General features: G+C 33.8%; 1 protein-coding gene across 1 annotated transcript; it reads left to right on the top strand.

Moving 5' to 3' along the window:
* Window positions 1–3,980: 3,980 nt before the first annotated feature.
* On the top strand, window positions 3,981–8,008 carry LOC104089863 (fructose-bisphosphate aldolase 3, chloroplastic). The gene is made up of 6 exons (XM_070187759.1): window positions 3,981–4,352; window positions 5,615–5,884; window positions 6,008–6,117; window positions 6,244–6,334; window positions 6,612–6,881; window positions 7,451–8,008. The coding sequence occupies exons 1-6, from the start codon at window positions 4,185–4,187 to the stop codon at window positions 7,727–7,729; spliced, it is 1,188 nt and encodes a 395-aa protein (XP_070043860.1). The 5' UTR covers window positions 3,981–4,184; the 3' UTR covers window positions 7,730–8,008.
* The last annotated feature ends 7,178 nt before the right edge of the window (window positions 8,009–15,186 follow it).

Here is a 15,186-nt window from a genome sequence, read left to right as displayed (position 1 = left end):
ACCCCAAAGGAGTAGAGAGGTTATTTCCGAAAGACCCTCGGCTCAAGAAGACAAAATGAAACAATATCAGTACCACCACAAAGATCATAGAAAAAATAACAACAACATGAAAACCAGAACATAAATGCAAAACAAAAGCGATAGCCAGTAAATAGACCCGGCACTATGAGAAATGAAAGAGTAGTAAGACACAACATTACCACTTGCTATCTTAGATAAAAGTCCTACCAGACTAGTCTCACAAAGGTACGAAGTAAGGCTAGACTCAACTATCTCCTAATCCACAAACCTAATACTTGACCTCCACAACTTCCTATCAAGGGCCATGTCCTCGAAAATCTGAAGCCTAACCATGTCCTGCCTGATCACCTCTCTCCAGTACTTCTTAGGCCTCCTTCTACCTCTTCTCGTACCCTCCACATCCAGCTGCTCACACCTCCTTACCGGAGCATTTGGCTTCTCTTGTGTACATGCCCAAACCATCTGAGCCTCGCTTCCCGCATCTTGTCATCAATGGGAGCCACGCCCACCTTCTCCCGAATATCATCATTCCTAATCTTATCCATCCTAGTGTGTCCACACATCCACCTCAACATACTCATTTCTGCTACATTCATCTTCTGGATATGTGAGTTCTTAACAAGCCAACACTCAGCCCCATACATCATGGCCGGTCTAACCACTGCTTTATAGAACTTACCTTTGAGTATCAGTGACACTCTCTTGTCACACAGGTTTCCAGATGCTAACTTCCACTTCATCCATCCTACCCCAATACGGTGTTTGACATTCTCGTCAATCTCCCATCCCTCCTGGATAACCGATCCGAGGTACTTGAAACTGCCTCTACTTGGGATGATCTGTGATTAAAGCCTCACATCCACGCCCACTTCCCTCGGCTCAGAGCTGAACTTACACTCCAGGTATTCTATCTTCGTCATGCTCAACTTGAAACCCTTAGATTCAAGAGTCTGTCTCTAAACCTCCAGCCTCTCATTAACACCGTCTCGGGACTTATCAATGAGAACTATGTCATCAACAAATAGCATACACCATGGCGACTCCCCTTGAATATGGTGTGTTAACGCGTCCATCACCAGGGAAAATAAGAATGGATTAAGCGCGAAACCTTGGTGTAACCCCATAACAACCGAAAAATGCTCAGAGTCGCCTTCTACTGTCCTAACCCGAGTCTTAGCCCCATCATACATGTCCTTAATTTCCCTAATATAGGCAGCCGACACACCTTTTGCCTCCAAGCATCTCTAGAGAACTTCTCTAGGAGCCTTGTCATATGCTTTCTCAAGGTCAATAAACATCATGTGCAGATCCTTCTTCCTCTCTATGCACTATTCTACCAACTTCCTAACAAGGTGTATAGCTTCTGTAGTAGAACGACCCGCCATGAACCCGAACTGGTTGTCGGATATAGGAACTGTCATCCTCACCCTCGCTTCAATCACCCTATCTCAAACGTTCATGGTATGGCTCAGTAATTTGCTACACCTATAATTGTTACAACTCTGGATATCACCTTTGTTCTTATACAACGGAACCATCGTACTTCATCTCCACTCATCAGGCATCCTCTTTGCCCTAAAAATAACATTAAACAACCCAGTCAGCCACTCCAATCCTTCTCTACCCACACACTTTCAAAATTCAATCGAAAATTCGTCTGGCTCGGTCGCTCTGCCCCTATTCATCTTACGCATAGCTCCCACGACCTCCTCAACCTCGATGCGCAGTACCCAAAGTCACAGTAACTCTCGGAATGCTCCAGTTCACCTAGCACAATATCCCGATCCCCTTCTTCATTCAGAAGTTTATGAAAGTAAGTCTGTCATCTCCTCTTAATCTGGGCATCTTCCATCAATACTCTATCATCGTCGTCCTTGATGCATCTCACTCGATCCAAATCCCGAGCCCTCATCTCTCTCGTCTTGGCCAGCCGGAATAACTTCTTCTCTCTGCCTTTCCCCCCCAGTTCCTCATACATACGACCATAAGCCGCAGTTTTAGCCTCCGTGATTGCCAGCTTAGCTTCCTTCCTAGCTACCTTATACCTCTCCATGCACGTTCACCTCCCCTCCTCACATATGCTTCCTACTAACTTCAGGTACGCCGTCTTCTTCGCTTCCACTTTACCTTGGACTATTTCATTCCACCACCAATCTCCTTTATGCCCGCCAGAAATGCCCGTCGAGACCCCAAACTCCTTTCTCGCAGCCTCCCTTATACCGTCTGCAATCATCGACCATATAATGCTCGCATCACCACTGCTCCTCCAGGCTCCCATATCTGACAACCGCCCCTCCAACTCTTGGGCTTTATCCTTAGTCAAGGATCCCCACCTGATTCTAGGTCTTCCTCGGGCATACCTTTTCCTCCTCTTTAACATAATACCAATGTCCATCACCAAGAGCCTATGCTGCGTTGCGAGAATCTCATCCGGAATAATCTTGCAATCCTTGTACAACCCTCTGTCACACCTCCAGAGGAGGAGATAGTCAATCCGAATCTTCGCCACCGAATTTTGAAAAGAAACCAAATGCTCCTCCTTCTTCGGAAAGCTAGAGTTCGCAATCACCTACCTAAAAGCCTTAGCGAAGTCCAACGGTGAGGTACCTCCTCCGTTCCTCTCCCCAAAACCGAAGCCTTCATGCACCTCGATGTAACCACCAACGGACAACCCAATATGACCATTAAAATTCCCTCTTATGACTTAATTATATATAAGTTGTATATAAATTATATGTAAATTGTAATTTTTGATAGGATTTGGTACAAAAAATATGTATTTAAGTTGTAAATAAATTGCAGATTTTGACCGAATTTGTATATATTTTGTAAAAAAAACTTTAGTTACTTTATGTAAATCTGAAACTTAGACAAAGCCGGATAAATAAATTTAAATTCTCATATATAGACGAAACAATCCCAAGAATATTGATGTTTCAATGCATCATATATAAATTCGTCCATTTGTTCAATTTTTGCTAAATATATAGTATTAACTTATGGATTTTTTTTTTTGATAACTCTAATAAATTGAATTTACAATTCTTATTTAAAAAAACCCATAAAAAACAAACAAGAAAAAAGAATCAAAACTAATCGATAGGAATTTATTTTCATGAAAGTTAAATCAAACGCAATTACAAACACCTATAATAACCTTTCATATAATACAATGGGGTCGTGGACGATTATAACGCATGTATTTTATATATATATACGGTCGTTTATGCCACGATTATAATGCATGTATTTTATATATATATTTTTTAAAAAAAATAGTCGAACCCTTTCCCTGCATTATTTATACATATATTCTTGTTACATATTTTGTCCCATATAAAATTATGTATATAACTTCTCGCATAACTTAATACATATATTATTAAATATCACAAACTAAATGTATGTAAGGATTACTTATTTCTTATGCTATAAATCAAATATTATATTATCTTAAGCAAAATTCAGACACTAAAATTAATCATTCCATACCAAGCCGAAATATGCACATCCTATACGAACAATTGATATTATTTGGACAACATTTAAGATTATCTTCGTTAGTAAAATATATTTAAGATTAGTCTTATTTATGGTTCTTTATTATGCATGTTGTATCATTCACGTCCGTTATTATATTACATTGTTGTTAATATTCTTTGCTACTTCATTACTTTATCTTCATTGTTTCTTGAACCGAGTGTCTATCAAAAACTAAGTCTCTATCTCTATGAGATAGGGATAAGATTTGAGTACATACTACCCTCTTCAGATTCCATTTATGATATCAAACTATTTTTTGTTTTTGTTTTGTTGTTATAGTCAAATATATATATATATATATATATATATATATATATATATATATATATAGTAAAAAATATAGTATATTTAATCGATTAGTTTTTAGAGCGCTAAAAATATAAGTACATTTTTTCGTATTATTTGATAGCTCGGCAACTAGAGTTGTCCGTACTGTTTTACCAGCGGACTTTTCGAGGAACCCAAAAAACAAAACTCTGTTTACACTCCTCTTGTTAAAGCCGTCTCCCACCAACCCCGAACGTCGCTCTCCATTATTTAGCAGTAGCCGTCTCTACCAATTCTCAACAAAAAAAAAGCACTATTTTCACAGAGCAAAAAGAAGAGGCGACTCTCAAAAAATGGCAGCAAGTTCCAGTCTGTTGAAGCTAAACGCCTCTTCATCTTCATTGATCGGTCAACAATCGTTTAATCAACGATCAGGATCTTCCTGCCGTTTGCCGTCTTCTACTCGCCGTGTTAATGTTATCCGCGCCGGATCTTACACCGATGAGCTCCTCAAAACCGCCGTAATCTCTCTCTCTCTCTCTCACTTTTTTTTCTGATTTTATCTGTTTGCATTTTTCGTGATCGGATCTAAAAAGCTTCTATTTGCGATGCATTAATTTTGACTTTATTTTATCTTTTTTTTTTTGTTTACATAAATATACTGAATTTTGGGAATGAATTGTCAATTGCTCCACTGAATTGATGAAATTGAAAAGGTTTAGTTTGTCAATTTTTTTTTTTTTGTATTGATGTTGATATATTTGGCTTTTGTTATGAATTGGATTTACTTACACCGATGAGCTCCTCAAAACCGCCGTAATCTCTCTCTCCCTCTCTCTCTCTCATACACACAGAAACTCACTTATTTGTTTGCATGTTTTGTGATCGGATCTGAAAGCTTCTTTTTACGACGTGATTAATTTTGATTTTGTTTTTTCTAATTTTTTAAGGTTTACAGCATTCATTTTCTGTTGATTTTTTTTTTTTTTTTGTAAATTCCGCTAGTATACTGAATTTTAAAACTGTACTGCCATTTGTTTAAGTGGGTTGATTGAAATTGAAAAGGTTTAGTTGGTCAACTTTTGTTTTTTAATCGTTCATAATGATGTTGATATATTTGGCTGTACTTATGAATTGGATTTCTTTATAGGATTTATTCTAGTTATATAGGTCTTCAAAATCCTTTCTTTTCATTGGATGTTTAGAAAATTATTTTCCAAAGTTACTAAAAAAGTGATTCTCTGGGCTTACATTTGGCCGCTACATATAAACATGCTCATTACGTGCCTGAATTCGCATTTAGTTCAGGAAAGACTGATTTTAAGAAAGTTTTAGCTATTTTAAGGGTGCCTTTCATCTAATTAGAGTGATGTCTTGTCTGTTTCACGCTGTAAATAACAAGAAAAAGCTGATCTTTTTGTTTTCTGGTAGTTTACAAACCCTTTCTTGAAGGAAGGAACTTTATTGATGGAACCTCATTTTCTTAAATTTAATGTAATTTAGCTTTAAAGTTGATAAAAGTTAGAGGTTGAGTCAGTGGGTTTAGATGAAGTGCGATTTATTACATCCATGCATATGATTTTTTTTTTGCATATGTAGACATGGTCCGAGCCACAATCAGTGGGTTTGGTAGTGTGTTCACAATACAAAGTGCTAGATCCGCCTCTGAATTAAAAGTGACTTTTCTGTAACGTCCTTGTAAACTTAGACAATGTATAGTAGAATATGCTTGTGCAATATATAATGATTTTGAACTAAGCTGCTCATTGTTTTGTTGATGTAGAAAACTATTGCATCTCCTGGAAGGGGCATCCTTGCCATTGATGAATCAAACGCAACTTGCGGAAAGAGACTGGCGTCAATTGGTCTGGACAATACAGAAGCAAACAGACAAGCTTACCGTCAACTCTTGTTGACCACTCCCGGACTAGGTGATTACATCTCTGGTGCCATTCTATTTGAGGAGACACTTTATCAGTCAACTACCGATGGGAAGAAGATGGTTGACTGCTTGCGCGATCAGAATATTGTACCTGGGATCAAAGTTGACAAGGTGTGATTTTCTATGTTTTGTGTAACTTTTTCCGCGCTTCAGGGATTATGCTGCTACTTTTGTACAAATATTTTTTTTGCCTGTTGAACTTTGCCCAATTTTAACCCTTCTTTTTATTTACAGGGTTTGGTACCCCTACCAGGATCCAATGATGAATCTTGGTGCCAAGGGTTGGATGGATTGGCTTCTAGGTCTGCTGAATACTACAAGCAAGGGGCCCGTTTTGCTAAGTGGTATGTTGTGCACTTTCTGCGTCCTCTATCATCTTTCTCTTGTCCTTTTCCTTGGAAGACCGAAGTGGTCTAAACGTTTCTGAAGAATTACGGAACATAAATCATATGCGACTTTGAAATTTTCAGGAGAACAGTTGTTAGCATTCCTTGCGGTCCTTCTGCTTTGGCGGTAAAAGAAGCTGCCTGGGGTCTTGCTCGATATGCTGCTATCTCTCAGGTGCTTTTTAGGACTTTCTTTCTATCTTTCCAAAGATAAAACATGACAATAGGTTTCTCTTACTCAAAAGAAAAAAAAGATATAACAAGAAAGTAGGAGACACTAAGTCACCAGATTCACCAATTTAAGCATTTGTTGGTCGCACGTTTTTGGGATATTTTCCCATCTTAAGAATTTGGAGAACAATCTTTAAGGCATCAGATATGTTTTTGGGGAATGATGGAAGTTTATCTTTCTATTCATGGATTGCTGAAGATTATTTTCTTACATTCTGCAGGACAATGGTCTAGTGCCAATTGTGGAGCCTGAGATTCTTCTTGATGGAGACCACCCAATAGAAAGAACACTTGAAGTTGCTGAACGTGTTTGGGCTGAAGTATTCTACTACCTTGCAGAAAACAATGTTGTTTTCGAAGGAATTCTGCTTAAACCTAGCATGGTTACTCCTGGGGCCGAACACAAAGAGAAGTCTTCTCCAGACACTATTGCTAAGTACACACTCAGAATGCTGAAAAGGAGAGTTCCTCCTGCTGTTCCAGGAATCATGGTACATATCCCTTTCCCTTCCTAACTGATTCCAATAGATAGGAAATATATGCTGTCACATATTCACTATTTCAAGAGGCAAATAATCATTTCCCAAAGTGATATTTTAATCCTCGATGTTCTCGTGGGAGCTGTGGTATTTTCTCTTTGATTCCTCATTTGTTTCTTTGCTTTTTGTTTCAAACTAATCTGAGTTGAACCCATAAGAAAGGTGAGAGAAACTTCATCTCACAGATCTCTCTTCCCCCCCCCCCCCCCCCCCAACCCTCCCCCCCCAAAAAAAAAAAAAATCGCATCCCATAATGCCTGGAAATGTCGGTTGGTATCTTCAACTTGGGGTTATCTGGATTTAGTGTTGCCACCATCATTGTTAAGGTTTCAAATAGCTTACCTGTAGAATATTTAATGTTGATACCTATTACCGGGAAAGGGATCCTAAATTATGACATGATTGAATTCTCAGCCCTTTGAAAAAAATATAGCAGGCATTATTCTGCTGCTCCTTATTGGTTTTTTTATTCCATTTCTTGGTCAACTATGCTAAAAATCGGTGTGCTTCTCACCTTTCAGTTCCTCTCGGGGGGACAATCCGAAGTGGAAGCGACACTCAACCTCAACGCCATGAACCAGAGCCCCAACCCATGGCATGTGTCGTTCTCATATGCACGTGCACTCCAGAACACAGTGCTTAAGACATGGCAAGGTCGTCCTGAGAATGTAGATGCTGCACAAAAGGCACTCTTGATTCGTGCAAAAGCAAACTCCTTGGCTCAGCTTGGAAAATACTCTGCAGCAGGTGAAAGCGAGGAAGCTAAGAAAGGAATGTTTGTTAAGGGCTACACCTACTAAGCACACTCCGCTTTGCTGCAACTTTATTTACTTTCCAGTTTTTTATGGTTTGCTAGATTTGAATGCTGAAGAGGTTTTAGTGGACTAATTGCTCTTTCTTCTTTTTTGATCTCAAGTTAGTTTACTTGATTAATAAGCTGCAAGGGGTGATTCGTCGAAACACAATCCCAGAAGTTCTCGGGTTTATACTTTATATATGAGGGACATGTATGTCTACAAGAATGTTTAGAATACCTTGTTATTATTATCCCTATATTGAGAACTCTTTAAACTATGCAATCTTTTTCCAAGCGCTCATTGATTTTAAATTCTAATTTCCTGTAATGCTGCATTTGTTCGTTCCTTGCTGGTTTTATTCATAAACATCTACTATTTTTTTTCTTCTTTCTATACAGTGACTTGTACTTTTGATCCTTTAGAACTTCCAAGGTACACCAGAAGACAATAACAATATAAGGAGAACACATTAATGAAATTTTGTATACACTGTTTCTTGTCTTAAATAAACCGCGCTAATTCACTAACCAATAAAATCAATAATGAGCTTTGAATAATGGATCTGCCTCTCTCCACTTCTCAACTTACATACTAGGTAAACTTCTGCATAGAGTTTTGAACTGAATCTGTGACGTGTGTTTAACCCATATATTAATAGTTGTGCTCTTACCACTAGACCAAAGCCTGATATACGCTTTGATTTGATTGTTGGCGAGAGGATGGTGAAAATAGCACGGGCTAGTCGATTTGATTGTTAGCGAGAGGATGGTGAAAATAGCACGGGCTAGTAAGTTTTCGGACTGGTCATTTAAAAATAGTGTCAGTGTTTGCCAAGTCATTAAAAAATAGCCACTATTTTGCTGCAACAAAGACTAGTCCAATATAATATACTGGAGTTCCAATATACTTTGCTGGAGTATTTTTTCGAATTTTGAACAATGTTTTCGTTCATATTTATCTTTACATGAAAAGTAGCTAAATTTCGATAACTTTTAAAATTGTGACTATTTTTGAATGATCACTCGTAAATCTGACTATTTTTTAATTTCTCCGGAGAGATGCGACCGTCGTTGTGACTGACTGCCTTAGCAAATACGCACAATATTTTTCCCTATCCCATTCTATCTATAAAATTCCACGTTTAGCTTTCTCGAACCTAGTTATCAGCGACCAGCCTCTATCACCAATTCTCCGGTCCTTGATATTTCAATTTTTCTTTGTCCACCTCCTGAATTTGTTCAGGATTAATTTCATATATGGTTGCTAAACTTTATCCACTGTACTAGTAAAATCATAAAAATCATTTTTTGTCATATCAAGGTAATTGTGCTTTACCAAACATATACAACAACAATATACCCAATATTATCCCACACCGTGAGGCTGAAGAGGGTAGTGTGTACGCAGACCTTACCCCTACCTTGTGAGGATAGAGACTTTACCAAACATATGTAAACAAATATTTTTTGTTACGTCAAAGTAACTGAATTTTATCCACTATAACAATAAAATTAATTTTACCTTATTATAATAATAAAGTCACAAAATAATTTTGTGATTTTGCTACTCTAGCAGCTAGGTAAAGTGTAGTTACTTTATTATGACAAAAAATAATTCTAACTTTATTGTTATAGTGAATAAAGTGCAAATGAAATTAACCTCTAAATAGAGTATTGGTTAAGCAAGGGAACAAAGCATTGGTGTGCAGGTAGATATGCTGAAGGAAGTAGCTCCATTCAAAGGCGAATCTACCCGATCTACCCGATTCAATCCTATATGATTACTCTTATCACCAGCAATTTTGCCATTTTTCCTAAGTTTAATTAATAACTGGAAGCAACTATGCTATCAAATGACGAAAACCACCTGATGGATACATCAAACTCAATACTGATGGATGCAGTAAAGGAAGTCCAGGCCTAGCAGGAAGAGGTGGTATTTTGAGAGATCAAATAAGAGATTTGGTGATGGCTTTCTCTAGCTTTTTTGGTGTTTCCACAAATAATATGGTTGAAACGAAAGCCATTTTCATGGGAATTAAATGGTGTCTGGACAAGGGTTACGAGGAGATTTTTGTTGAATCTGATTCACAGATTTTAATCAATGCTATTAACAACCTTTCTTTCATCTCATGGCAAATTTCTCACATTCTGGAGCAAATTTTGGAGCTAGTGTAGGAAGGCAACTTCTATTTTTCTCATTGCTTTAGAGAAGCCAATTGTACAGCTGATTATCTTGCTAATTGGAGCTTACAATTGTAAATAGTTCTTAATCCTAACCTACGGTTGTATTCCATCCTCTTGTATGTACAAGGCATGCTAACTATAGCAAATGATAGTCTCATATTTTGTATCGTGGGATGAGATCAGATTATAAATCTCCATCCCACACTCTACTATTTTTTGTTAATATATAGGTTGGAGTCGAGCCTAAACGTCCTACGAAAGTGGTGAGTATTGACTTAAAAAAAACATTAGTACAATTCTTGGTGAAATGGACAGATATTCCTGCAAAACACACTACCTAGAAATTGCAAATGAGCTACACACTTGAATTCCTTCCTTCTATCCTTGAGGACAAGGGACGTCCCTTGTGATAGGAGGCATTGATATGCAAAATAAAGTATCCATATTCAAACGCGAGAGTCATTCTTTTGATTCAGTAGAGCGAAAATTTCCTATTTAGGAGCATATAAGGGCCATTCTTCCAAGAAATAATAAAGGGATTTTTACCTACCTATACTATATAGGAAATTTATTTACCCTTCATAATCAAGTTTTAACTTAATTACATGGTCGTATACAATTTATCAATTATATACAAATTAGTTTTAAATGAGTATCCCTTGATTGTAGCCGTTTAATTTAGTAAATCCCGAAAAATCCTCACAATTCCTTGTTTACCCAGATAAACCCTAATCTTTCTAAAGGATTTTCCTCTTTCTCTCTTTGAATTCAACCCTCTTTCTACAATGTTTTTTCTTCTAAAGCTCAGAATTTTCTCTAACAATGGCGAAGAAAGGGATTAATTTTTTATCGATTTGAATTTTGCCATGGCTGGAGTTTGGAGTGTTTTTGGGCTTCCCCTTTTCTTGTTGGTGTTTTTATGGTGGATTAGCAGTAGATGTATATTAATTATTTGGCTGGATTGTTCGAATTGAAATTGCCAATCAATAAATTTTGAAGGTGTTTGACTTTTCACCATTGACAACCATTAAAAAGTTTCGAAACTTTGAATTCAGATTCGGATTTTCAAAAAAAAAAATTGTTTGGATTGGGTGTTATTGCAAACAATTGAGAATATTTTATGGAGTTTATATCTCGATTTTGAGGGTATTTGGTGAAGATTTGGCTGGATTTTCATATTAAAATTCGAAGAAGAAGCAGAAGAACACACCATATACAAATTATATACAAAACACATACAAAAGACATATCATATAAAATTTGTATAAAAATTATATTTAAGTTATATGATATTGTAGTTGTATTTAACTGGGTAAGAATGATGTATGAAAGTTATAAATAAGTTGTATTATATATAATTAATTGTATGAAATTTATTTTTAGTATGATGTTGTTGTTGATATATCAAATTTTGTATTAAATTTGTATGAAATTTATTTTTAATTTGTATGCTGCTTTACCATACATTATTCTTTTCTTAAAATAAGTAATTATGGCAAAGAGAGAGAAGAGTTGCGCTAACTGGTAGGAGTTTTATGTAGATGAAAGGATAATTTGAATTTCGTTCCTTTCAGTTACGCCCTTTTCCAAGCAAAGAATCCTCTAATTTAAGGCACTAATAATGGATTGTATATAAATTGTAAGAAAAACTTGTTTAGGGCGGGTAATATGCCAAACTCAGACAATTTTAGTAAATAAGTTTCAAATATTGTATAGAAAGGAAAAAATTCCAACAAAATAAAAGTATAGGGTCAGTAAGAGTCCGGAACCAAAATGTGATATTTTTTGACTCAAACGACCGAAATGCGTGAAAAAAAACTTAGCGACCAAAATACATATAGCGCCCTTTAAAAGGGCGCTATATGTATAAAGCCTTTTAACACATGGCGCACGGAAAGCAGATAAATAGAATTTAATGTACTAAATGAAGAGCAGATTGCTGGGTGGTGCAATGGTTAAAGGCTAGGTAATAAGTTGGTTTTGTCCTTGAAATGTTTGATTCCCTCTAGCAACATTATTTTGTTTTCCTATTTCTTTTTTATTTTTCATTTATTTTTATTATTTTGTTTAAGTATTTAGATATAATACTTTAATATTTATAATTACTTTTTAATGTAATTAAAATAATTTAATATTTATTAAAAATTATGATTTTTGAATTCATTTAAAGTAAAAAAAAAAAAAAAGAGAAGCCTTTTATTATTTCGTTAAAAAATCTACCGACATTTTTAATAGTTGTTATTTTGTATTATACGTAAAACAAAATTATTTTTTGTATTTTTTGATACAAAAAATATATATAGTTTAATCTATTGCTTGATTTTTTTAATTTTTTGATATCTTTCTTTTTAAATTTAGTTATTAAAATTTTAGTTATTAATCAAAATTCTAATTATATATTTTATATTTTTCCTTAAATGTATTTTTTATTTCTCCTTTTATTCCTTGGATATTGTAATTGTATTATCCATTAAAAGTTTTCAAATAATAATATGGTTGTTCTTATAATCCATTAGGATTATTATTAGCTAAGTAATGGAATATAATTCTTATATTCTTATTAGGAAATCTAATTAAATGGTTGATCGTAGATTAAATTTTTTCTAATAAGAATTATCCTAAACTAAACTAAATATAACCATTTAATTTATGAAAATCATTTAATTAATTTTTCTATACTAAATTTTCATAAACTAAACTGTATTATAACCATTTAGTTTATGAACAATTATTTAATTAAATGTCCTGATAAGAATATGAAAATCATAATCCATTACTTATATAATAATAATTCTTTGATTATAATTTTAAAAATTAAATAGTTATAATAATTTATATTTAATAATAAAAAAATAATAAGATTTATAATTAGAATTTCGATTGATAAAATTCATATAGTGTAAATATAACTAAACATTTAATAACTAAATTTAAAAAGAAAGATATCAAAAAATAAAAAAACTTCAAGCAGTAGATTAAACACTCTCTCTCTCTCTCTCTCTCTCTCTCTCTCTCTCTCTCTCTCTCTCTCTCTCTCTCTCTCTCTCTCATATATATATATATATATATATATATATATATATATATATATATATATATATATATTGTATCAAAAAATACAAAAAATAATTTTGTTTTACGTATGATACAAAATAACAACTATTAAAAATGTCGGTAGATTTTTTAACGAAATAATAAAAGGCTTTTTTTTTTTACTTTGAATTTGAAATGTATTTTTTATATCTCCTTTTATTCCTTGGCTATTGTAATTGTATTATCCATTTAAAAATTTTAAATAAAAATATGGTTGTTCTTATAATCCATTAGGATTATTATTATCTAAGTAATGGAATATAATTCTTATATTCTTATTAGGAAAACTAATTAAATGGTTGCTCATAATTTTTTTTTTTCTAATAAGAATTATCCTAAACTAAACTAAATATAAACATTTAATTTATGAAAAACCATTTAATGAATTTTCCTATACTAAATTTTCATAAACTAAACTATATTATAACCATTTAGTTTATGAACAATCATTTAATTAAATGTCCTGATAAGAATATGAAAATCATAATCCATTACTTAGATAATAATAATTCTTCAATTATAATTTTAAAGATTAAATAGTTATAATAATTTATATTTAATAATAAGAAAATTATAAGATTTATAATTAGAATTTCGATTAATAAAATTCATATAGTGTAAATATAACTAAAGTTTTAATAACTAAATTTAAAAAGAAAGATATCAAAAAATAAAAAAATTCAAGCAGTAGATTAAACTATATATATATTTTTTGTTTAAAAAAATACAAAAAATAATTTTGTTTTACGTATAATACAAAATAACAACTATTAAAAATGTCGGTAGATTTTTTAAAGAAATAATAAAAGGCTTCTCCTTTTTTTTTTTCCTTTAAATGAATTCAAAAATTATAATTTTTTAATAAATATTAAATTTTTAATTACATTAAAAAGTAATTATAAATATTAAAGTATTTATATCTAAATATTTGAACCAAATAATGAAAATAAATGAAAAATGAAAAAGAAATAGGAAAACAAAATAATGTTGCTAGAGGGAATTGAACCTTGGATCTCAAGGAGAAAGCCAACTTATTAGCCTTTAACCATTGCACCGTCCAACTATCTGGATTTCTTTTGGTACGTTAAATTCTATTTATCTGCGCCATGTGTATAAAAGGCTTTATACATGGGCGCTATACCTTAACGTTTAAAACGAACGTTAAGGTATAGCTCCCTTTAAAAGGGCGCTATATGTATTTTGGTCACTAAGTTTTTTTTCCACGTATTTCAGTCGTTTGAGTAAAAAAAGACCACATTTTGATTACGGACTCCGGATCGGTAATGGTTGACTCTTCACACTTATTTCAATACCTCAGGTTATGATCGTGTTTTTCATTGGAACTAGAGATGGTAGGGCAAGGCAGGGCAGTCCGGTGTACTATGCTATTATTTTGTGTAGGCATGGTCCGGGGAAGGGTCGGACCACAATGGTCTATTGTACGCAGTTTTATCCTACATTTCTGTAAGACCACAAGGGTCTATTGTACGCAGTCTTATCCTACATTTCTGCAAGAGACTGTTTCTATGGCTCGAACCTGTGGCCTCCTGGTCACATGACAACAACTTTACCAGTTACGCCATTTACCTCATGAAACTAGAGATGGTAGAACGGGCAAAAATTGATTAATTTTAATTTCTTATTAACATGGAATTCGTAACCAAGATGGATTAATAGTAGTAATTAATACAGAAAAGTGTTTTTAACAAGTATATTGTTCAAGATAAGGATAATAATTTATTAACCATCTTAATTTGGAATATTCTTTTATTTATGCTCCAGTATCTTCTAGGATCAAAATTAATAATAAAAACATAGTAATAATAAAAGAAAGATTAATAAAAGAGGGACCAACAATATAGACTTTCTCCCCTTTCAATTCCCTGTGGTCCAGATAAGGCTTTTTGTCCAAAGAAAACCCTTGTATCAAGACCATCTAAACAAACTTTTATAGGACATTCATAGTATACATGTTAGGGTATATTATTACTCTATTTTCCTGTTTATATTGTGTCTCTTGAACATCATAATATCTTAACCACGTATCCGTTCCCTCCTTAGCCATTAGCGCCATGCACTCCCCTATCCCAACCCTACATAGATTATGAAAACAAGAAAGAGATCATCTATTATAGTATATATATCATTATATTAGTTTTAGTATACGCACTCATTTAATCT

The sequence above is a fragment of the Nicotiana tomentosiformis genome, chromosome 10 (assembly GCF_000390325.3).
Source record: "Nicotiana tomentosiformis chromosome 10, ASM39032v3, whole genome shotgun sequence".
NCBI lineage: Eukaryota > Viridiplantae > Streptophyta > Magnoliopsida > Solanales > Solanaceae > Nicotiana > Nicotiana tomentosiformis.
Note: the sequence above shows the minus strand (reverse complement) of the source record. Positions and strands in the feature narration are given on the sequence as shown.